The sequence below is a fragment of the Aptenodytes patagonicus genome, chromosome 1 (assembly GCF_965638725.1).
Source record: "Aptenodytes patagonicus chromosome 1, bAptPat1.pri.cur, whole genome shotgun sequence".
Classification (NCBI taxonomy): Eukaryota; Metazoa; Chordata; class Aves; order Sphenisciformes; family Spheniscidae; genus Aptenodytes; species Aptenodytes patagonicus.
This window is the reverse complement of record NC_134949.1, coordinates 829,190-852,948: the sequence shown is the minus strand read 5'-3', so window position 1 is coordinate 852,948 and position 23,759 is coordinate 829,190. Positions and strand designations below refer to the sequence as shown.

General features: G+C 51.9%; 2 protein-coding genes across 3 annotated transcripts; both read left to right on the top strand.

Annotated features, from left to right (window-relative positions):
* Positions 1 to 211: 211 nt before the first annotated feature.
* Positions 212 to 15,835, top strand: TMEM209 (transmembrane protein 209). Of its 2 annotated transcripts, XM_076343404.1 has the most exons (16): positions 212 to 346; positions 1,361 to 1,413; positions 2,159 to 2,298; positions 2,414 to 2,472; positions 3,269 to 3,400; positions 5,218 to 5,456; positions 5,848 to 6,052; positions 6,707 to 6,882; positions 7,589 to 7,660; positions 8,769 to 8,865; positions 9,802 to 9,927; positions 10,385 to 10,482; positions 12,471 to 12,585; positions 12,660 to 12,757; positions 13,754 to 13,827; positions 14,205 to 15,835. In XM_076343404.1, the coding sequence occupies exons 2-16, from the start codon at positions 1,369 to 1,371 to the stop codon at positions 14,257 to 14,259; spliced, it is 1,731 nt and encodes a 576-aa protein (XP_076199519.1). In that variant the 5' UTR covers positions 212 to 346; positions 1,361 to 1,368; the 3' UTR covers positions 14,260 to 15,835. The 2 variants fall into 2 exon arrangements, with proteins under 2 accessions (XP_076199519.1, XP_076199582.1); XM_076343467.1 differs by lacking the exon at positions 1,361 to 1,413.
* On the top strand, positions 14,273 to 23,512 carry LOC143155599 (uncharacterized). Its single transcript, XM_076328569.1, has 21 exons — positions 14,273 to 14,402; positions 17,425 to 17,655; positions 17,987 to 18,133; positions 18,233 to 18,354; positions 18,463 to 18,571; positions 18,666 to 18,782; positions 18,961 to 19,028; positions 19,115 to 19,237; positions 19,396 to 19,581; positions 19,687 to 19,789; positions 19,881 to 20,022; positions 20,104 to 20,287; positions 20,406 to 20,505; positions 20,591 to 20,709; positions 20,849 to 20,886; positions 21,107 to 21,219; positions 21,313 to 21,461; positions 21,686 to 21,780; positions 22,074 to 22,152; positions 22,440 to 22,548; positions 22,907 to 23,512. Exons 1-21 carry the CDS (start codon positions 14,273 to 14,275, stop codon positions 22,978 to 22,980), a joined length of 2,538 nt encoding a protein of 845 aa, XP_076184684.1. The 3' UTR covers positions 22,981 to 23,512.
* Positions 23,513 to 23,759: the final 247 nt, after the last annotated feature.

The following is a 23,759-nucleotide window of genomic DNA, read 5'->3' as shown; positions in this document are numbered from 1 at the left end:
CGCGGCCAACATGGCCGCCCTGGCGCCCGCCTCACGCGCCCCTTCCCGCCAAAACAGGGCGCCCGCCAACGGCCGCGGCGCGAGCGGCCCTCCTCTCCGGCTGTCCCCATAGCAACAGGCCCCGCCTCCCGCCGCGCGGCGCAGGCGGTGACGCCACGGCGGCGCGTGCGGCGGCGCTCGCGCAGGCGCAGACGGTGCGGCCGTTGCAGCGCGGGCTGTTGTCCTCGCGTGTGTGAGGGGAGCGCTTTGCCGTGCGTCCCCGCGGCTGGGAAAAGGGGGTGCTCCTGCCCTCCCTGAGGGGAATCGCGTGTCCCCTCATGTCCCCTGACCCTCAGCCCTCCGGCAGGTACTGTGACTGCCCCCCAGCACCGCCTGGCTCCTCGGGCCTGCACCGGGGGGCTCTGAGGGGAGGCTGCCTAGAGCCGGGCAGTGTCCGGCAGCGAGTCCTGGAGGCGTAGGGCCACCCGTGTATGAGAAGGCTGTGGGCGGGTGGAGCTGTGGGGCCGCTTCTGATGGGTCAGGGCGGGGGGAAGATGTGGGTCCGCCTCTTTGTGACAGGGGTCAGGATGGGGGCCAGATGTTGGGCCTCTTCTGTGTGACAGGGGTGTGGGCAGTGCGAGCTGTGGGGCTGCCCGTGTGTAACGGTGAAGTCTGTTTGGGGGGAGCGGTGAGGCAGCTTCTCTGACAGTGGGATCTGGGTGGGGGAGAGCTGTAGAGACTCCCCAGGGGTGGCATGGGTGTGCTGGCTGGGGGGAGATGTGGAGGCTGCCTGCGTGTGACGGTGGGGTCTGGGTAGGGGGAGCTCTGAGGGTCCCTGTGTGTGTGGCAGGGGAAGCTGTGGGGGTTCTTCATGTGTGACAGTGAGATCTGGGTGGAGGGTGCTGTGGGGTCTTGGGCAAGGGGAGCTGGGGCTATGCGTGACAGAGGGGCATGCATGGGGGAAGCTGGGGGGTGTGGGGCAAGGGGAGGTGTGGAGGACCGCCATGTGTGGCACTGGGGTCAGTGCCTTATGGGTTATCAAGGTGAGGCCTTCTTTCATTACTGTGCCTTAGCAGATGAGGGCAGGGGGGACGGGAGGACATATTTCAGTCTGGAGGTGAAAACCACACACCCAGCCCTCCTAAGCGAGTAGAATGGGACCAAATCTCACTTTTATTTCAGTGCCTTAACAGCGCAACTTCTGCTTCTGCAGGAGGACATTGTTCAGGCAGAGAGGTTGGGAGTGTGAGGATGGGGGAGAGGATCTCTGCTCAGGGCTGCTACGTTTGTCAGTGTGGGAAGGGAAGTCTTGGGGCTGAAACTGGATGAAAAACCTGTCAAAAAAAATACCAGGCAATGTGTTCTTGTATAATTCTTCCAGTAATCCTGATGTTAACTATTTCACCGTTGAATCATTGTACCACTAAGAAGCAGGTAATGTGATTTGGGGTTTGTATTTTTTATTTATTTTCTTTAGGAAGTAATGTACAGTTGAATTATTTGTCCCAAAAAGGAGATTATTTATGTTCCCATCTATTGAAGAATTATGTGACAAGTTTTTAAGCGAGTGGCAGGAAGGGACAGTAGCATATTTTGGTGACGGGACTAGCAGAAAAAGTCACCAGGGTTATTCCTTTCACATAAGGTGTTACTGGGCGTAAAGGTAGCAAGGTGTGCAGAGAGCATTCAGATGTACTGAACCCACAGGAGGTGGCTTTACAGTCTGAAAATACTCTCTTACCTACTGAAATGAATGGGAATTTTCAGTAAAAAACTGCAGAGCTGTGCAAGGCCTTTCCTTCCTCTGGCTTCCTTTGCCTGGAGAAGGCAGGAGCTTTGCCTCTCGCTTCTGAAGGATGTTATTTTTCCAAAATGAGGTTGGAATCTGTCTCTGTCCTCTCATTTGCACCTCAATGGAGAAAATGGACGCTGTTCCTCAGTAATGAGGTGACAGTGCTGACAGTAGAGTTAATCGAGGAAATATTACCTATTTTTACCGGTAAAAAGAATCTGCTTTTTTTTTTTTAATACGCTAAACATGACTCTGGCTAAAGGTAAAGTTCCGTTTATATAGTTTGTTTTGGGTAACTGCCTTTTCTTCTTTAATCTTGTGCTGACTGAGAACCTTACTGTATAAAAGCTGACAGATTTTGTCATTTCTCTGTGTGTGTTGTTACAGATAATGACACCAGAACAGAGTCCAGCAACTTCCCTCATTGACAGGACCATCAAGATGAGGAAAGAGACTGAAGCCCGGAAAGTGGTCTTGGCCTGGGGACTCCTTAATGTGTCTGTTGCGGGCATGATATATACTGAAATGTATGTTAACTGTTACATCTGATTCAAACAAGCAAAGCATCCTACTTTGTATATCCCTAAATATTTCCCAGGACTGAATAGTTGCAAAATGATAACTTCTTGTTTTTCTTTTCAGGACTGGAAAACTTATAAGCTCATATTACAACATCACGTACTGGCCGCTCTGGTATATTGGTGAGTCGCTGCAGCAGTTCAATTAATTTTCAGGATTCTTTTCTTTTTTTACTTGTCAGTTTTATTGCCGGAGAGGTAGTTTTTTAAACCAGCCTTTTTTTTTTTTCTTGGGGTTTTTTGTTTGCTTGCTTGCTTGTTTGTTTTAAATTTAAACCAAAACTTTGTTTTGCTTTCTGTTATCTCCCCTGAAACTTGGGGTTTCATCTGTTTTAGTGACAGGTAAGGAGTGTTAACAGCTTTCTTAGACATATCATTAAAGGGCATGAAGAGCTTGTTTGGTGCATTAAATCTAGTTGACGTGTGGAGTAAGGCTTTGGAGAACACTGCAGATTTTACTAGTATATTGTACTGTGGGTGTGGGTGGCATTTCACAATAATTAAAGATTGTTTCAGATGGGTAGACTCTAAGCTAGCTGTATCAAATAGAGGATGAAAAGGAGCAAGAGGGAGAGAAAAGTCATGAGATGAGTGACAGATGATTTGACAGAAGATGATGTTTGAGAAATACTGTGAAACTTCATTGCAGTGGTTTGTGTCCTTTTTGGAAAATAATTGTCCAATTTTTTTTAAATTAAATTTTAGCAAAATAAATTAATCTCAACATAGCAAGGAAAATTATCTCCAATGGTTCTTGCATAAGAAGGTGAAGAAATCCTAGACACTTGCCCAAATTGGTACTTACTGGTAGCACTAATAATGACCTATTTTTAATGGGCATATGCCTGTTTTTGCAAATAATATACTTTCATTATTCCCTGTGCTCAAGCTATGGTAAAAACTTTTGTGTTTCTTGTAGAACTTGCACTTGCATCTCTGTTCAGCCTGAATGCCTTATTTGATTTCTGGAGGTACTTCAAATACACGGTGGCACCAACGAGCTTGGTCATGAGTCCTGGCCAGCAGACCCTGCTGGGGTTGCAGAATGCAGGTGGGTGTAATAAATATCTCTAACAATCTTTTTTTAAAATTTTTTTGTTGTTGTTTCGAGATAGTATCTTTCTCAAGTGTAGGATTCTTTAGTGAAGTGAGTTCTGAATTACCTCATCTGACATGAGCGGTAAACTGAATTATTATACGTATTAAAATGCACAACATCAAGTGGTAATTTGATGAGTGTTTGTGGGGAGAAGTGGAGGGGAAACACGCACAGTGAAAAAGGACAAAATAGCGAGCTGCTGAAGGACAGTGAGAGACTCAAACATTGTGTGAGGCTGGACAAGGAATTTGTGACCTATACGTGGGACTAGGAGCAAGGCAGAGAGTGCAGGTTTGTATTTAATTTTAATGTCCTGCTAATATCACACTGGGTAACGAGAACCAAATTAGAGGGACAGACAGACCTTCACGTGAAGTCTGAAAATGACAGCCTAGAGGCAGTCACTCAGAAAGCTTTTGGACATCAAAACAAAGTTCTAAAATACACCAGAACCTGACAAGGTAAATAAACCGAAAGCAAAATGGCAGCACAGTAGTATTGCACTCTGCTAGTCTGCCCCTAGAAAACGGGAAGCAGACAAGCTCGAGAAGTGGGCCCATGTGAACCTCATGAGGTTTAACAAAGCCAAGTGCAAGGTCCTGCACCCAGTTGGGGCAACCCCCGGTATCAATCCAGGCTGGGGGATGAAGGAATTGAGAGCAGCCCTGCCGAGAAAGACTTGGGGGTACTGGTGGGTGAAACGCTGGACATGAGCCGGCAATGTGCGCTCGCAGCCCAGAAGGCCAATTGTATCCTGGGCTGCATCCAAAGCAGCGTGGCCAGCAGGTCAAGGGAGGGGATTCTGCCCCTCTGCTCTGCTCTGGGGAGACCCCACCTGCAGCACTGCCTCCAGCTCTGGAGCCCTCAGCATAAGAAAGACACGGACCTGTTGGAGCGGGTCCAGAGGAGGCCACAAAAATGATCAGGGGGCTGGAACAGCTCTGCTATGAAGAAAGGCTGAGAGAGTTGGGGTTGTTCAGCCTAGAGGAGAGAAGGCTTCGGGGAGACCTTATTGCAGCCTGTCAGTACTTAAAGGGGGCTTATAAAACAGATGGGGACAAACTCTTTATCAGGGCCTGTTGCGACAGGACAAGGGGGAACGGCTTTAAACTAAAGGGGGGTAGATTCAGACTAGAGATAAGGAAGAAACGTTTTACGCTGAGGGTGGTGAAACACTGGCACAGGTTGCCCCGAGAGGTGGTGGATGCCCCATCCCTGGAAACATTCCAGGTCAGGTTGGACGGGGCTCTGAGCAACCTGATTTAGCTGAGGATGTCCCTGCCCACGGCAGGGGGGTTGGACTAGATGGCCTTTAGAGGTCCCTTCCAACCCAAACCGTTCCATGATTGTATGATTCTATGAGTAATGCTGTATCACCAAAGTTCAAGGATCTCCTGTGTTTGTTTGCACAGATAAATTAAGACATTCAATGTGCTAAAGATGCATAAAGTAGGGAGGTAGAGTAGCTGATGAAATAGGTTAAAGAAGCCCCCCGGGTTATGCAAGGTGCCTGGTAACATTTAACTGAAATCTGAAGCTGTAGGACTTGTGCTGAGTTGTGGTCATGTGTCTCAGTCCTCTCTTTTTTTCTGTCAGTGACTTGACCGCTGAATTCTGTAGGGGCCAGATTTTTCTAGTGTCCCTTATAGCATCTTTATAAAATTGCCTTAAGATAGCATTGCGTGTGCGTTTTGTTGTGCACTTAAAGTGGGGAGGAGACTGTGGGGTTGCTGCATCCGCAATGCTAATTCTGTTTTTCCTTATTGCAGCAGTACAAACAACTCCACCACGTGAGCTGGCAACAAAGAAAGTCCCGTCTTCGACGCCTTCTCCTCCAATCCAGGGTCAAAGTGTGCTGAGTTACAGCCCATCCCGCTCCCCTAGTGCCAGTCCAAAGTTTACTACCAGTTGTATCACAGGGTACAGCCCTCAGCTGCAGGCTCTGTCGAGCAACAGCGCTTCTTACAGCAGTGCTGTAACCTATTCACCAAGCAGCAGCTACAATAAGGTAACGACCAAGACAGCTCCCAAGGGTACGGTTTGGTCCTTGTTTTGTGCCATATGCCATCGAAGGTGAGCAGCAGCCAGTGGAGAGTTGTGTATATGTGTGTTCGCTCCTTTTGCAAAGTAGATGTAAATTTGTTGTATCGGGATTTGTCCTTTTTCCCTAGTGTCACTTCATTTTGTTTGTTTCACTAGTGAAACGCTAGTTTCACTGAAACAAACACTAGTTTGTTTCAGAACAAAGAGAAAATAAGAAACCAAAATGTAAATACAAAGGAGAAAAAAAACCCAACCCAAACCCTAAACAAGAGTCTCTTATATTCATGTCGTTTACAGATCAAAGTGGAATTCTGTCTTCCTCATATGACACAACCATTTGTTTTTATTCGCCCAAGGTTTCCAGCTTCAGCCCCTCTCCCAGTGGATCACCGTACCCCACGAGTATTGGACCAGTGGAAGGCGGCGGGCTAAGGTCTCGTTACCGCTCTTCGCCCATTCTGTATAATTCTCCTACTGGCAAAGAAGACTATATGACAGACCTCAAGTCACTGGACACCTTCCTTCGAAATGAAGAAGAGAAACAGCACAGAGTTCAACTGGGTAAGTAAACAGATTTGATCCGAAAAGCTTGGTAAAAAGAAGGTGTTGGTTTTATTCGCGAGTCCTTTTGCGGATGAGAAAAATTGCAAAGGATTCCAGCGTAGTCCTACTAGTAAATAGACCTAACTCATTTATGGTAATCACCTCTGGCCTTGGTAAAGGCGGCTGCTGAACAGTTTAGTCTTCTACTGAGTAATTAGGACGTGAGGTAGAACACCATCATTTCTACACGTCTCCATGGCTTAGGAGCTTCAGAAAGTTTTGCTCCAAAGTATCCCTTTGGATGGGATATCTGCTGCTGTTGCAGCATATCGAAATGTGTGCTGATAGATTGTCTCTGTAGCGTTTGTTGGCTGTAGTGGACCATGATGAGATGACGGGCTTTATCACCTTGATGAGAGGGATATCTTGTGGAGGGGACATATCAGAAAAAGGGGGTGAATTACTGCAGGCAGCTTTTGTCCTGGATAGGGACAATCAAGATAAGGGTGAAATCAGTGTTTATGCAGACTGACTTCAGTGTATGTATTCACGGCAGTTCGTGTTTGTGTCTCTTGTCAAAGCCTTAATATACTGACGTATTGCCTGTGCTGTTGCTTCCAGAATTACTTGGCAATAATTGTACGTGACTGTTTAATGAACGAATCGTTTCAGGAAGTTCAGATTCCGGCTCTCCTTCCAGCAGCCCAACTTTTTGGAACTACAGCCGTTCCATGGCAGACTACGCACAGATGCTGAGAAAGTTCCAGTATCAGCTGGCTTGCAGGTCCCAGGCTCCGTCAGCACACAAGGACGAAGCTGATCTGAGCTCAAAACAGGCTGCAGAAGAGGTAAATTCGGCAGCAATGTGGTCAAGAGGGAGAAACAGGCCTCTAAAATACACAGCTTTGTGCAAAGGTTTGGATTTGAGCTGTATCAAAAATGTCGGAGAGGGAAATCTTCCAGCATTTAACCATCTTCATACAGTTTCACTGTAAATGGACTTTTCAAATACTGAATTTTAGTTGGAAAATGATTTTGCCCTTGGAGAGCAAGGCTTACATTAGATAAAATACATTTGTGACATAAAAATTGAGTTGAAACTGATCTGTATTTAACCCAGTGGAACAGCTGAAGGATATAAAGCGCTGCCTTTACGTTTGCGTCTGAAAGAAGGCTGATGCGAAGGAATACAATTCATGTGGCTTCAATTAAATTTTATCAATTTTCTTTATTTCTTGCATTAACCTAATGAAGCTTCCCATTCAAATACCTTTTAAATCAATCCTACAATTCAGATCAATTTTTATCCTAATGCAGAGAGCTTAAAACTGGATTTGGGCTCATGCAAGATGATTGTACCGTGAATAGAGAGTGGGAGTGTCGTATGTGAAGCTGCTGTAGAAGTCACATGATACAGCCAGCAGATGTATAAGAATTTTGGGAAAAACGTGATTTGAATTATGTGCTGTAGTTAGTATCAGAAATTGTCGTAGACCCTAAAAACTCTCGGTATTCTGTTAAGTTCTTACATGTACTTAACAAACCTTTCCATAGGTTTGGGCACGGGTGACAATGAACCGACAGCTCCTTGATCACATGGATTCCTGGACCGCTAAGTTCAGAAACGTAAGTCCCGTCTCTGAGGGACTGCCTCGTTTTTAAGAACAAGCGCAGCAGAGTGGAAAAGCACCTCCGTGTCCCCCGTGTGCCTAAGGAGGTGGGAGGAATTGCAGTGTCTGTTGGGGTGGGCTGGCACAAGGAGATAAAAACACAGCGTGCCTTAAGAGCGGACTACTGAGATGCATTTTCGACCTGACCTTGGTGTTTTGTATTCTGAAAACTTCACGGTTGTAAAGTTCATCCCCCTCGGAACGACAAACAAAAGCATCTCGGATATGACAAGATTTGGGTTTCCTTACTGCAACTCAGATTGCTAAATTGATGTTTCTGCAGTATTTCTAACTCATTCTCCTGGGCTCAAAGCGTGGAAAATTCCAACCCAAAGGCTGACTTTTTCTGACAGTCCTGAGCAGCGTAATAAAAAGCAAAAAGAAAAACCTTGATCTTATCAATAGGAATTGCTATAGCAGAGGAGACTTAATTGCACACAATGGCAAAATAATTAGTAAATCTACCTTTGGATTGCCCCCTCAGCCGTGGCGTCTATCAAGTATGTAGTTTTGCTTGTGTGTTTTGTGGTTTGGGGTTTTTTTAAGTAGTAAGATTGGTGAAAAGCAAAGATTAGTATGAGATCCATACCAGATTCCTGAGCATCTGTTCATAAACCTAGGGCCAGCTTCCTTCAGTTCCCAAATCCTGTCACGTACAAATCCCACGCGTAGTGTTTATCAGCTCCTTGATTTCCCGAAACAAATGTGAGAGGGAGTGGACTCATCAAAGTATAAATTATCTTTGTGGATGGAGGGCTGTGCTTCGTAATACCCCTTTCCTCATTGTTCAGAAAAGCTTTATCGGATGCTTCCTAGAGATTTGTTTTCCTGACTCCTTTACATTGAAGTTTCTGGCCTTTTAGAAGGTATTAAAGAGTCCTTTAAACTCTGCCTAACTTGATGTTCCAATTTGATTACTTTCCTCCTTGGTTGGCTTCAGTGTTTCTGTTAAGCTGCTTTGTGATTGTAACGGTGATGATTAGTCGGGTGTAAGCTCAGGGTTGGGTTTTTTTAACATTTTTATTGCTTCTGACCTCTTGCATTTTCACATTTTTCTTTCCTAGTGGATCAATGAGACTATTCTAGTGCCACTCGTCCAAGAGATCGAGTCTGTGAGCACTCAGCTGAGAAGGATGGGGTGTCCAGAATTGCAGATCGGAGGTAGGATGAGACAGTAGCTTTGGAGTTCCCGGTGGTGGTCGATGGAGGGCCGCTCCGTAGCTGGCGCGTTGGATAGGTGTTACATAAATTAGATCTGTTAAATATTACTGTTCCATTTCCGCTCTGTATTGGTATGGTCTTTGTTCCATGTCATGCATTTCATTAAGCTGGAAAGGTTCTTCATAAGGCTTCTGGAAATATTGATGAAGTCACGCTGATGCCTGTCTCATATAAAATTCATAAACCTGTCTTTTTTTTTTTTTTTTTTTTTCTTTTTTCCCCTAAATTTACTGCTGGGGAATTACAGGCTCAAATTGTCATTGATTATGGCGTATTAAACTGTCAGAAAACATTTCAAGGACAGATGTGCTATAAACTCTAAGTGTCTCCAGTCCTATGCGCTCTTCCAAATTCTTCCTTAAAATCAGCTGCTTTCTGAAAGAACTATTTTTTTAAAATTCTGATGAACTGGAGTTCTGTTTTTCATGTCACGATACAATTCTGAAGGAACTGCTTCTCTTGTTGCTTCAAACTTATATCCCCGTAACCAAGAAGTGGATTTGATGTGCTGCATTTAAATTGAACCCCCCTTTTGCGGGCTGTTTGTTGTAGTGTCTCCTCAAAAGCTGCATCCGCCGTGACGCCTGTGGAAAAAACTGATCAATGCTGGCCTTGTCCCCACCTCGTTACTCTCCCTCTGCTCTGCAAAGTGGATGTTGGTTCCTTGTAGCTTTTATATTCTGTGTTGTAAAGCAGACGTCTACTACTTCACTGGAGTTGAAATGAGTGTTTGGGGTAGTGTTGCATGGTAAACGCTTCTAGGACTTTAAATGGTGCGCCAAAAAGGAGAGCTCTTCGTAGCGACGCCTGGTGAGGGAGGCTCTTCGGAGTTCTGTGGTGGTCGCAGCTGATGTAGGGGCTGCTCTTGTGTTGCAGAAGCCAGCATCAGCAGTCTGAAGCAGGCAGCGCTCGTGAAAGCTCCCCTCATTCCAACCCTGAACGCTATAGTGCAGTATTTGGATCTTACACCAAACCAGGAGTATTTGGTCGAAAGGATCAAAGGTACGTGGTGTCACCATACTGACTTTAAAACCCTTCCGTTACCACAGTCAAGCCTTGGTGGCGTCAGACATTCATTCCTTCAGTGGAGATGTTTGAAGAGCCGCGGCAGGGATGAGAGCTGCTTTTAAGCAGGAGAGATGTTTCTTTGCAATTTTCCCTTTTTAGAGCGATGTAATGATGCAGGACTCGGATGTAACTTTGGGAATGTTTTTAAAAGCCTTATTTCTCATTTTCCTCCTGCATGCTCGGGATGCAAAGTGCTGGATTTAATCCCTTCGTTAACGACAAATAAAAATTACCTGTAAATTTACCTCTCCATATAAATATCTTGACAAGCGTTTCATTAGTTGAATTTTTCCTATTTTGTACACCAGAAATATGCTAATATGAAATTAGCACAAAACTGCTTTCATACGCTTTCAGTGCCCAGGAACTGAATAAATCTTGTTGCTTTCAGAGCTTTCTCAGGGAGGATGCATGAGTTCCTTCCGATGGAACAGAGGAGGGGATTTCAAAGGCCGCAAGTGGGACACCGACTTGCCCACCGACTCCTCTGTAAGTTTTCGAAGACGTCTTGATACGACGGCTTAACTTGGGTTGCCTTTCAGCGTAGGTTTTGGAGGGGATGGCCAGTAAGTCTTTTGAGGAACACAGTAAAACCCTGTTCGCATCGCTTACACAGATAATCCCGTTCTAGTCGGTGAGATTACGTGGGGAATAATGCAAATGGGATTGAACGTCGCATAGATCACAAAAATGCAATTGCGTGTCTTAGTCTTAGGCTGGGCTCTTACTTAGACTCCTCTGAAGCGTCTGGCAGGTAACCATGGGGAGCAGCCTGACGGGTGGGGATCTTGTTGGTGCAGTTCTCTTGCTGTGTTTTTGAAAAAGCCAAATGTCTGCCTTAACCTAACAACTCCTAATGCAAGGAAAACCTTTCACCTTGTTCTCATTTTCCTTCGCTGTAATGGACAGAGGGGGAAAAATGCAGATTGAGTGGCAGGACTGCTGTTTGATGTGGTAATATTGTGTGAGAAATCTGAAGATGTTGCACATCCTACTTGAGAGAAGCCTTGTAGCCATGCTTAGCCCGCTAATCTGAAAGGTCAGGAGGAACAGCACCTCACTGTAAAATTCAAATTTTGTGAATTTTGAATTTCAAGTGACTTGAAAGTTCAACTGAGGTAGTTAAAATAATTAAAAGAAAGACCACGGAACAATTCAGGGGGTAGAAAACGGGCTTTACAGTGGGAGTCTTCAGTTGAACTCTATCAGTAGAGTTAGGGTGATTTATTTTTTTTTCCTCACTGTAAATAGATTTTCAGTTACTTGGGAGAATAAAAAGCAGGAGATCTGAATGTCAGAGCTTCACAGCTTCGCTGGCAAAGACATAATGAAATTCAGTTGCCGGAACCTGAAGTTGTACAAAATCAGTCTTGAAATAGGATTTGATTTTCTATTTGTGAAGATGATAAAATACTTGGTAGTGACTGGCCACGGGGCAACTCTTAGTGTCTTGAGAGACAGCAGGGTGAGGAGCTCGAAAGCGTTTAAAGCTGATGAGACAGAGTTGCACACCCTGGAATTCAGTCTTTTATCAAAACCAGCTGGGAGAGGTGGTGGTGGGCAGTATATTAAACTATTAAGAATTCTGGGAAAGAAGTTCCGATGTAAGAGGTGAATATAAACACTTGCCGTGAAGTTTTGACATTAATTTACTCAAGATAATTACTGTAAAAACCCCAGAGTTCCACATTTTTGCATGTAATGACTTCTTGAGACTTTTGGCATTTAGCCCAGAGAAACTCTTTTGTTTTGTCTACAAAACAGGTCGTGCTCTATGTAACGAACACAGAAAGTATCGGATTACAGATAATTTGCTGCCATTTTACCCCCATAAAACGTTGAGAACTCTCCGGGAAGGGTCAAAACACAAACAGCAGGCTGCGGTGTGGTTTTCCGGGTACTTGTTCCAGGACTTTATTTCAAAATTTTGGCCGCCTTAATAAGACTCACGGCCAGCTCAGGTTTTTCCAGGGGTTTTTATTGTGCCTTTTGTGAGGAGAAGGGAGAAATCTGCTCGATAGGTGTCGTGTCAGCAAAGCTGGAATTTGATTTCATCAGCCCTTCTCAGCCAAATCCTCGCAGCTAGTACAGAACCCATCGCTAAAACAGATGGCTCGGAGTTCATGGCCTAAATATGCTAATAAGATCTGTGACTTTGCCAAATTTTGCAGGATGCCAGGATAAAGTTGCCCGTGCGCGAACTGAGCCCCTGCCATAGAGCAGCAGTTTTATCGCGTTGTGACTGACGCTCTTTCACTTGCCGGAAAAAATAAACCTGCCTTCAGCCCCGCAGCGTGCCCGGACCGTTGAAATCTCTGCTTTAAGCGTTAAGCTGCCTTGGGCTCCTAAACACAGAGGGGTTAAGTTGACGTTGCAACCGCAGGCTGTCAAATACTGTAACTAATGCCTGAGACCGGGGCAGGAAAGCTGCTGTATTTTTAAGGACACTAAAGTGAGATTTGTTTTCCTTTGCCCAGATCATTATGCACGTGTTCTGCACCTACCTCGACTCCAGGCTGCCACCTCACCCCAAGTATCCCGACGGCAAGACCTTCACTTCCCAACACTTCGTTCAGACGCCAGATAAACCAGGTACTGGCACTCGCATTTTAGCTCTTTGCCTCTTGGATCGCGTCAGCGCCCTTGAAACCCCGCTTCGTTCGCAGACACTTCAAATGAAAACGTGTTCTGCATCTACCAGAGCAGCATCAATCCGCCCCACTACGAACTGATCTACCAGCGCCACGTCTACAACCTGCCCAAGGTACGATGGCGTTAGTGCTGTTCTCCTGCTGCGCGAAATCGTTGGCAGGTCTGATTTGGGGTTGGGGTTTGGTGGGGTTTTTTTTTTTTTTTAGGAACTAGCCACATTTAGCGACTATTTGGCAGCAAACTTTTTAGCAGGGCCTGTTGCGACAGGACAAGGGGGAACGGCTTTAAACTAAAGGGGGGTAGATTGAGACTAGAGATAAGGAAGAAATGTTTTACGCTGAGGGTGGTGAAACACTGGGACAGGTTGCCCAGAGAGGGGGTGGATGCCCCATCCCTGGAAACATTCCAGGTCAGGTTGGACGGGGCTCTGAGCAACCTGCTCTAGTTGAAGATGTCCCTGCCCGCGGCAGGGGGGTTGGACTAGATGACCTTTAGAGGTCCCTTCCAACCCAAACTATTCTATGATTCTATGATTTACACGTAGGCTGGCTCAGTGCAGGAAGGAAACATGAGCCTGGTCTTCGACCACGACGTGGTACTTAGTCTGCTACTAAATAACAGCTTTAGTTATCTATTTAAGATACGTGAGTACCGAGGTCTAGCTTCCTCTTGTTTATTTTCTGACAATTTCTTTTAAAATACCGAGTTGCGTAATCCCGGATGTGTGTTGTCGCCCCTTAAGGCCAGCAAGCCCGGGGCTTGTCCGTGGGAGTTCTGGGGGGAAGCTTCCAGCCTCAAAACAGTGAAATTCTCCTGTGAATTTTAATTTTATATTGAGCCCGGGTTGTTGCTGGATCCCTGCTTTCCAAAAAGCTCCGGCATTTAAAGTATTTGGAGACGATAATCCAGCCAAAACCCACGTTTGGTCTTTTTCTGGTATTTACCTAATGGAAAGAAGTAAAGCATTCGGGCAAAAAACCCGACAGCCCTCCCCGTGATGCCGTTTCATGACGTCTTTCTCTGTGGTCGCTTATTCTACCTGAAACATCGCTGTGATTTCTCGGCGGCGGCTTGATTTCTAAGTTCTTCTCTTTTCTTGTGGATTCAGGGCAGAAACAACATGTTCCACACCTTGCTTATGTTTTTGTATATCATAAAGACGAAAGAATCCGGGATGCTCGGGTAAGTACCCGAAGTTACGTGTCATCGCGCCGCGTACGAGATGTGAACGGAGCGCCCCGTTTTGAAACGCCTTGCCTGAAGGCGCTTCAGACCGAAATCGCTACAGCGGGATGATATTAATGCTGTTAAAATCATCTTCGTGTTTGAAACGATGGCAGCTTTTTCGTAAAATTGGGTAAATCTTATGCTTGTGAGCAATAAAAGCGATGTCCGGACTTCCCCTTCGTTCTGAAAGAGCCGCGCTCGATTCACGGCAAAGCACGACACCTGCCCACGTGTGAAAACGCTGACCTGCGGAACTGGTAGTTTTTCGTTTGACGTTTTAAACAGGCGCTTTAATTTACTTGCGATTTATCCCGATACCTTTGTTTTTGCAGGCGTGTGAATCTCGGTTTGTCGGGAGTCAACGTTCTGTGGATTTTTGGAGAATAACACCTCGAGCAGGATGCCGGTTCAGAGGAACGATGCTCCTCTGGCGAGACGAACTGAGCAGCATCGTCACGTTGTTGACTTAAAACACGGACTTACTATGAAACGGGATCGTTTAAGCTCTGCTTTGTGGGCAGAGCGGAAGCGTTTGTAATTCCTCTGCGGGTTTTATGACGATATTATTTAAAACGTTTCACTGTTGAAATGCTACTACATGCGAACGCCAGGCAGGTTTTCTCTTTCCGGCTCCTCACCCGAACGAATCCTGTTTAAAAAGCCTTTTGCTGTTTCTGTTCCACGTACGTGCCCGCGCCGTCGCCGCTTAACTGAGCTTAACTGATCTCGGGGCTAAACTCCAACCGCGTTTGAGGGCTGGAACAGCCCCCCCCCGAGGTTGTGCGCAGCCGCGAGCGAGTCGTCACGTGGAAGGATACAACCATTCGGTCAACTTCAGGATCCGCGAAATTCCAGATCGGCACGAGACAAGCCAAGTCAAAAAGTTTAGGCTCGTTTTGGTTCATTTGATTACGTATGATAAGAAAAACATTATTATTTTTTTTTTTTTTTTAATCCCTGCTTATTGCTGTAATTGGGTTTTCGGACCCCACGCGATGCGCTGGGCGTGTGCGCTGCGGGTGTGAAGGAAAGAGAGAACCGTGTTTGACGTGCTGGTTTCAGTAAATAAGATTTTTATTTTTATTATTTTTATTTTTTTGAACAAAATAAGCATGCCACCCACCTCCGGCAGCCTTGCGAGCTCCGAAACACCGGGTGCCTTCAGTACAACCGCAGCGTTACCCTGCCTTTGCTTTTTACTTGACTTTTTTTTTTTTTTTACTCCTCCCATCAGCTTTTTTTGCTAGTAAGCTCTTAGTTTGGGAGCCCGACGGCCTGACACGTGGCTTCAGCACCTCGGCGGGAGACCCGGCTGTATAAACGCACGGACTTCTTGAGTCCCCGCTCTCGGGGATGTACCTTTTGGGGAAAAACCGCTTGGATTTGTTTCAAAGAAGAGGTCGTTCAATATTTGCCAAAAACCTTTTTATATAAGGGGCGTTGTTGTAAATCCTGACAAATGTGGGGTTTAGAAGTATATATATATAGTTGCTGTACTTCGTTATTTTGGTAAAGGGGGGTAAAAATCCGTAAGCCCCGAGGTGCTGAAGGTCCGTGTGAGCTGAAGACGAGGGCGTCGGCTCCTTTCCCCTCGCTCTCCCCGGAAACCGCCGAAAACCCCCACTCAGGGGTGACACACAGGACGTGAGAATTACACCGCCTTGTTACCGGGGGCGAGAACGCCACGTGTTTTCGTACGAGAATATATTTTTGTACTGTCATTTTTTTACTGCCGGCCTCGGGCGCGCACTGAACGGGAGGGAAGAGGAGATTTACTGCGCTCGGGACAGGGGCGCTCCCTTCTCTCTCTGCGAGGGCTGAGGGGGGGAAAGCTGCTATTTTTTTGGTGCCAACCCGCTGTTACCGCCGACTCTCTCTCCCCCAGGGAGGCGCGGGGTTTTTCCGAGGGACCGGTAACAAACCGGCTCGTTTGGTTCCCGTATTAAAGGAGTTCGTTCTATCAGACGCTTGTTTGGGTTTTTCCCGTGGTTCAGCATCGCTGAATCCATCCACGTGCCAAGGAGGGACGTTCAAGAAACGGGATTAGCTTCATCTGAGCTTGTCATTTTTTACGCCGCCTGGGCTTTACCCCGAGGCTCGCGCCCTGGGGGCGGAGCGGGGCCGTCCCGGTTGCCTTCCGTCCCGCTAGAGGCTCTTCAGGTGCGGAAATTTTCTCCATTGACTAAAAACGGGTGTTTCTCGAGAAGAGCCCGTCCCGCAGGGCACCCTCGGGGGGCGCCCGGGACCCTGCACGCTCTGGGGATCCCCTGCAGCCGTGGGATCCCTGTGCACCCCCAGGATCCTGCGCAGCCTCTTCCCCACGCGGCCCAGATCCCTGCGCGCCCCGATAAACTGCACCCCGATAATACCGTGCACCCTGGTCCCCATCTGTCCCAGTCCCGGTGTACCCCAATACACCACCCCAGATTCTTCTGCACCCCGCTTGGCGCACCCCCTGGTCCCTGTACACCCTACTCCTAGCGCAGAGCCCCGTGTGCCCTGGTACACCATGAACCCTGTGCACCCCAATCCTCGTGCACCCTGACACACCGTGCACCCCGGTTCCTGCGCACTGCAGCCCCTACGCACCCGGATCCCTGTTCACACTGATGCACCGTGCACCCCAACGCACCACGCACCACAGCCCCATGCACCCCGATACACCACGCACCCTGGTTCCTGTGCATCCCCGTCCCTGTGCACCCTGATACACCGCGCACCCTGGTCCCCGTGCACCCTGATATACCGTGCCCCACCATTCCTGCGCACCCCACATCCCCGTGCACCCCGATATACCACGCCCCACCGTTCCCGCGCACCCCACATCCCCGTGCACCCCGATATACCGCACCCCGCTGTTCCTGCGCACCCCACATCCCCGTGCACCCCGATATACCGTGCCCCACCGTTCCCACGCACCCCACATCCCCGTGCACCCCGATATACCGCGCCCCGCCGTTCCCGCGCACCCCACATCCCCGTGCATCCCGATATACCGCGCCCCACCGTTCCCACGCACCCCACATCCCCGTGCACCCCGATATACCGCGCCCCGCCGTTCCCACGCACCCCACATCCCCGTGCACCCCGATATACCGCGCCCCGCCGTTCCCGCGCACCCCACATCCCCGTGCACCCCGATATACCGCGCCCCGCCGTTCCCGCGCACCCCACATCCCCGTGCACCCAATACACCACGCACTCTCGATCCCTGTGCATCCCCCTCCCTGTGCACCCCCGTACACCGCGCACCCCAGCCCCGCGCACCCCACATCCCCGCGCACCCCGATACACCGCGCACCCCGATCCCCACGCACACTGGATCCGCGTGCACCTCCGTCCCTGTGCGCCCCCATACGCCATGCACTCTGGTCCCCGTGCACCCCGATATACCACGCGCCCCCCCCCCCCCCCCGTTCCCACGCACCCCACATCCCCACGCACCCCGCGTCCCCGCAGCACCCCGATACACCGCGCACCCCGGTACACCGCGTACCCCGGTACACCGCGCACCCCGGTACACCGCGCACCCCGCTGCCCTGCGCATCCCAGCCCCCGGCGGAGGCGGGTCGGCCCCGGCCCCTCCCGGCGGGAAGCGGGGCGGCTCCCGGGGGGCGCGCCCCGCGCATGCCCGGCACCGCCCGTTAAATACCGGCGGGCCGGGGCGCACCAGGACCACCGCCGCCCCCGGGACCGCCGCTACCGCCCCCACCCGCACCATGGCCAGCGAGGGTGAGCCCGGCCGCCGCCGCCACTGCTGCTGCTGCACGCAGGATGCGCCGGGTGAGCGGGGGATGGGGGTGGGTGGGGGGGTGTCGTGTCTCCGGGGGGGGGGGGCACGCACGCACGCACCGGGGGGTTCCCCCACTCCCGAGCATTACACCGGGCACTGGGGTGTCCTATTCCGTCCCCATCCGGCCCCTCAATCCCGGCCACCGGTGGGGTCCCCCCTCCCGAGCATCACCTGGCTACCAGCCCGGGGGCTCTGTGTGTCCCCCGTGGGGTTTGGGGACCAGGGTGACATCCCAGTGCAGCAGCCCCCGAGTGTTCTGTGGTGCTGAGCCCAGGCAGGATACGGCCCCGGTGTGACTCCAACCTCCCCTCCCCCCCCCAGATGTCCCCAAGGCCACCGAGCCCCGGGGTGACAGCGATGGCTCCCGCCGGGGCTCCCTCTGTGACCGGCACTGCGCCGCCATCAACAACGTGCAGGGTGACCTGGGTGACATGGGCTGCCACCTGCACCGCCCCCGCGTCCCACCAGGTAGGTTGGCCATGGGCTGGGCCGGTCATGGGGTTCTGGGGGCGGGGGTGTCCCACGCCCCTTGTCACCCCCCCCATCACCCCCCTGTCTCGCCCGCAGCCATGTCCCCGCCGTCCTGCTGCCAGCAGCACTCGGATGAGGTCTGTGAGAGCTGCGTGGTGAAAACCACCCTGACAGCCGAAAACGCCGTGGAGGCCAACAAGCTCTCCAACAACTACAAGGTGGGTGCCCACGGTGTGGGTGGGGACACCCATGGGTGCTCCTGGGTGGCTGTAATGGGTTTTCTTTTTCTCTCCCATCTCAAAAAAAAAAAAAAAATCTCTCTGCAGTTTGGCTTCAAGAAATGGAAGAGCCACGTGACGGCGCGGCCCTGGGAGGACCGATCGGAGATCGTCAAGGAGCTCTACTCCGACCTCAACGTCATCCGGGGCTCCGGAGGTGGGTGGCCTTGGGGACAACCCTGTGCGCTGGCAGCGTGGATTCGGGCCGTTGCAGGTGACAACAGTCCCATCCGGTGCCTCCCCTCCTGCAGGGTCCACGGTGACGTGCGGGAACGTCCTCTACCTGCTGCTTTTTGGCTGGTGGCTCTCGCTCCTCTACGTCCTCGTGGCTGCCATGATGTTCATCACTGTTGTGGGGGCTCCTTATGGTGAGTCCCAAATTTGGGACCCCCACGTGAAGGGCTGGGTGAGCCGTGGGTCTCCTGGCTGAGCCCGAAATGGCACCGATGGGTGTTGGGGTCTCCTGGGTCCCTTCTCTGCGGGGCGGCCCTGTAGCCGGAGGGGACATGTGTGTCCCCAACAGAGCTGATGCTCATGTCCCCGCAGGGTGGCTCTGCTGGGACCTGGCCGGGTATTTCCTCTGGCCCTTCGGCAAAGTGATCCAGAAAGTGGAGGTAACGGCGTGGCCAGAATCGGGACCCCACTCAGGGATAAACTGGGGTGTCCCATGCTGCACCCTGACACCCCCTGTCTCCCCCAGGTCCCCAAATCCCGCCAGGTGCTGGGTGCGTGTGACACCGGCGTGGGGGAGAGCTCAGCCCTGCTCGGTGGCCCCGTGCCGCGCCGCTGGCGCCCACAGTGCTGGGTGGATGCCAGATACTGGGTGAGCCCCACGCCGGACATGGTGACACCCCTTTCCTGAGCATGGGCACCCTGGGAGCCCCCCACCATGGTGGGGATAGCACCCATGGGTGTCTCTGCTCCCCTGGGGTGGGTGTTTTGGGGGGGGGGCAAACCCTAAAGGCAGCTGCCCGTTTGCAGCAGTGCGCCGGCACCGTGGTGTGGCTGTGTCTGGGCTACCCGGCGCTGGTGCTGGCCCACGGGCTAGTGTGTGTCACCGCGTGGCTCCTCGTTGTCCTCATCCCTGTGGCCAAGCTGAGCGCCCGCACCGTCGCCCGCGTCCTGCTGCTGCCCCCGGAGCGGGTGGTTGTCCGGCGTCTGAGGATGGTGGGTGCCTCTGTGTGGGGGCGAGGGTCCTGCACCCTGCTGCTGGGTGGATTTTGGGGTGGGGGGTGGTGCTCAGAGCGGTGTCACCTACTTGTCCCTCCGCAGACGGAGGTGCCACTGGAGGGGGAGGTGATCCTGTGCTGCTACCGCGCCGTCAACCCCTACTACTACAAATACGCCGTGGATGGCATCAACGTCTTTGCAGTCAGTATCCTTTCATGGGCTGGAGGGCAATGGGGTGGGGGGCCTGGCCCCAAATTCCACCCCACCTCGGTCATCTCCTTGACCGGCCACCCCAGACCTGCTGCCGTTGGTGCTGGTGACGCTGGTGCTGGGCTACGTGGACAGCCACAACCGCCTGACCAGCTCTCCCGTCAAGTTCACGTTGGCTCTGCTCTCCATCATGCCTCTCTCCTACTACATCGGAATGGCCATTGCCAGGTGAGCGGTGACAGGGGGGGACACTGGGTGGCAAGGTGGGGGACACATGCCAGCCCCGCTGACACCCTCCTTCTCCTCCAGCATCTCTGCCCAGAGCAACTTTGCGGTAGGAGCGGTGGTGAATGCTACGTTCGGCTCCATCACGGAGCTCACCTTCTACATCACGGCCCTTATCAAGGGCTCGCGTGAGGGCAACCGCTGCTATGCTGAGATCGTCAAGTCGGCGTTGACGGGGACGCTGGTGGGCTGTGTCCTCTTCGTCCCGGTGAGACGGGGTGGCACGCTCGTGGCACGAGAGCACCCGGTCTCTGTAGAGAGCCGGGAGGATGCTGTGAGCAAAGCGCTGATGGGGATTTTTTGGGGGGGCTTTGTCCATCCCCAAGGGTCTGTGCATGGTGATTGGGGGCATCCGGCACCAGGAGCAGCGGTTCAACAGCCGCTCGGCGGGTGTCAGCTCAGCCCTGCTCTTCCTCTCCGTGGGAGGTGAGTTGGGGACAGGGGTGTCCCCAGGTTTGGGGGGGGGTCCCATCAGCGTGGGCACCCATGCCATGTCCCTCTATCCCCGCAGGTGTCTTTGCCCCAACGCTCTTCTCCAAGGTATATGGGAAGCTGGTTTGCGGCGAGTGCCACAACGTCACCCAGAACCCACTGGGCCACTACCTCTGCCACAACTGTCACTTTGACCTGGTGAGCGGGGACGTGGACCCCTGACCGCTGGGGTTTGGAGTTGGGGACGCTCTAAGCCCACCTAGCTCCTGCTCTTGGCAGTGGCAGCGGGGCTGTCCCTTGTCCTCTGCATCCCTGTTGACAGGCTCTCTCTCTGCAGATGGAGAACAACGGCACCCTCTACTACAGTCATGTCCAGTGAGTATCTGCTGGGGTGGGGACAGGGTTGTCCCCACAGTGGGGTGGCACCTCACGGGCTGGGTTGTGGCTCCGCATCCCTCCCAGGTCCCCTCTCTGCCCCCCGAAGGGCTTCGATCCTGCACCCTCATCTCTTCCATCCCCAGCCAGTGCAGGGGACCCCCCTGGGGTACCCATGCCAGACCCCGGTGGCACTGAACATGTCGCCCATGTCCCACAGACCCCTGGTGTACACAGTGTCCCTCCTGCTCCCCGCCGCCTACCTCATCGGCCTCTTCTTCACCCTGAAAACTCACTCGCACATCTACGACATCCACATCAGTGACTGTCACAGTGAGTGTCCCCAAACCGCGGGATGCCCCAGCTGCGGGGCGAGCTCTTCTCACCGTCCCGGGATGTCCCACCATGTCTCTGCTCTTCCCGCAGTGCCTGGCCACCACCACAGCGCTGTGGTCCACTGGTCTCGCTGGCGGGCCCTGGTTATTCTCCTGCTCTCCACCCTCTGCATGTCAGCCTGTGCCGACCTGGCCACGGAGCACATCAGCCCCATCCTCACCAACTCCACCATCTCGCAGGTGAGCGTAGGGATGAGGATGGTGATAAGCCAGGTTTGGGTGGCCCTGGGGACCAAGATGCGCCCTCCAGGGATGGGAACCTGCTCTGGCTGCAGGGTTGAGCCCCAGAAGCTGGGGGGAAAGATGCCGAGATGCCCCATGCACCGAGGAGCTTGGTTGCCCACAGCTTGGATGTGGTCAGGATCAGGCCGTACACATGCGCTGATGTCACCTCTTCCCCGCAGTACTTCATCGGTGTCACTGTGCTGGCGATGGTGCCTGAGCTGCCGGAGATCGTCAACGGCATCCAGTTTGCCCTGCAGAACAACCTGAGCTTGAGGTGAGATGGCTCAAAGGATGGGTTTTGGGGTGTCCTCCTCCAGCATGGTCCCGGTCCCATAGCTGTACCTTGGTGCCAGTGATGGCTGCCCAGCTTCATGCCACTGGTGGGTCAAATCCCTGCCAACTTGTCCTCAAGAGGACTTAAAGCCACCCAAAAAATGGGGCCAGAACCAGGTCGGGCTGCATGGTTTGGTTCCCCGAGGTGGGGTTTTATCTCACCCCGAGCTGAGTGACCCAAGGGCTGCCAGAGACCTGGTGCTTGGCAGCTCTTAAGTCCTCTGTCCTCCCCAGCATCGAGATTGGGAACTGCATCGCCGTCCAGGTCTGCATGCTCCAGATCCCCATCCTGGTGCTCTTCACCATCTTCTACGTGAGTAGCTCCAGGACAGCCCCTGGGTGACCTCCCGCAGCAGGGCTGGGGACATGCAGCACTCCATGAGATGTGGCAAGGGCACAGCTGCCATCCCCAGTGTGTCCTCTCCTCTGCTCAGTGCGGGGGAAAGTGGGGTCAGATGTCTCCTACCTTGGCTGATGCTGTCTCCAGCCCTAGGGACATGTGGCAGAGGGGGTTTAAGGGGTGACATGCAAGTCCCCAACTACAGTCAGTGCGGGGCTGTCCTGGTTGGCCATAAACCCCAAATCCTCTCTGCCTCGCAGCCGACCAACTTCACGCTTGTCTTCAGCGACCTCCACGTCTACGCCAGCATGTTCAGCGTGGTGCTCATGAACTACATCTTCATGGATGGCAAATGTGACTACTTCCAAGGTGACCGCTCACCCATGAGGCTACTGTGGAACTTGATCTACCTTCCCTGTGCTGATGGGTTGGGGGGCTCCTAGAGACAGCCTTGGGGTCATCTGCTTGCTGCAGCTCTTGGCATGTGGTGGCTTGAGCAATTCTGGGGTCTTGGTTGACCATCTTGGAGGTGTTGGAGCTGCCACCCTGCAGCAGCACCATGGGGGATCACTCCCTTTTCACCCTTAAGAGGGAGTTCTGAGATTTTGCAGGGGACCATGAAAGTCCTCTACGGTGAGCTAGTCCAGACCATGCCAGAAGATCTTAAAAGCAACCTCCCTCCTTGCTCCAGGGAGTAACCCCCTGCAACCTGCTCTGTCTGCCCTAGGCACGGTGCTGGTGATGGTCTACTTCATCCTCCTGGCTGTGTATTTCTTTGCCCCATCGCCCAGTGGTTGCTGAGGTTTGGACTCTGCTTTCTCCAACCCTCCCGTTGGGTTCAGTGCTCGTCGGGGGCGTTATCTGGTGTCTCAGGGACTCGGCTGGGCTGGCTTCGGTCTGGAAGCATCATTTGCTGAAGCTCCTGCTGCTGCCTGGCTCCCCCAGTGGGGTGCCAACAGGGCTTCAGTGGTGGGAAGGGTGGTGGCCACAGAAGCACTCCTGAACCAAGAAGGAACCTCAACGCCAGAGCACTTTACGGAGGTATTTCCAGCCCACGCGCGTGTGACTGGGAGGAAAATTGTCCTTAGTTGGAGGGTCTTGAAGGGGGTTTCTGTGTGGTCTCGAGGACAGACCCCTCCCTTGGGATATGTAGCACTGGGAGAAGGTGCCTGAGAAGAGCCTCTTGCCCTTCCAGGCAGTGGGTGATCCCGGGCCTGGAAGGGACTCAGGTCTGGGGATCACACAGGGCTTCTTGACAGTACTAGAAACGCACCAAAAGGTATTTTTCAGCTGTTTTGTCATTAAAGCAGTTTGTACAAAATCAGAAACAAGCTCTTTTCTCCTTAAATGAGCCTTCAGTCGCGTCTCCGGGCCCCTCCATGCCCACCACCCAGGTTAGCGATGGTCTTGGGGTGATGGCCACTTGGTACCCACCAAGGCTGGCTCTCAGTGTGGTGGGCGTTGGGCACCAGCAATGGCTCAGTTGGAGCCAGTGTCCCTGGGAGCGGAGCAGGACAGCACTCAATGTCCTCTGTCACAGCACCAGAGCAGGTGGCAGGGGAGGTCCACCACCGTGCCAT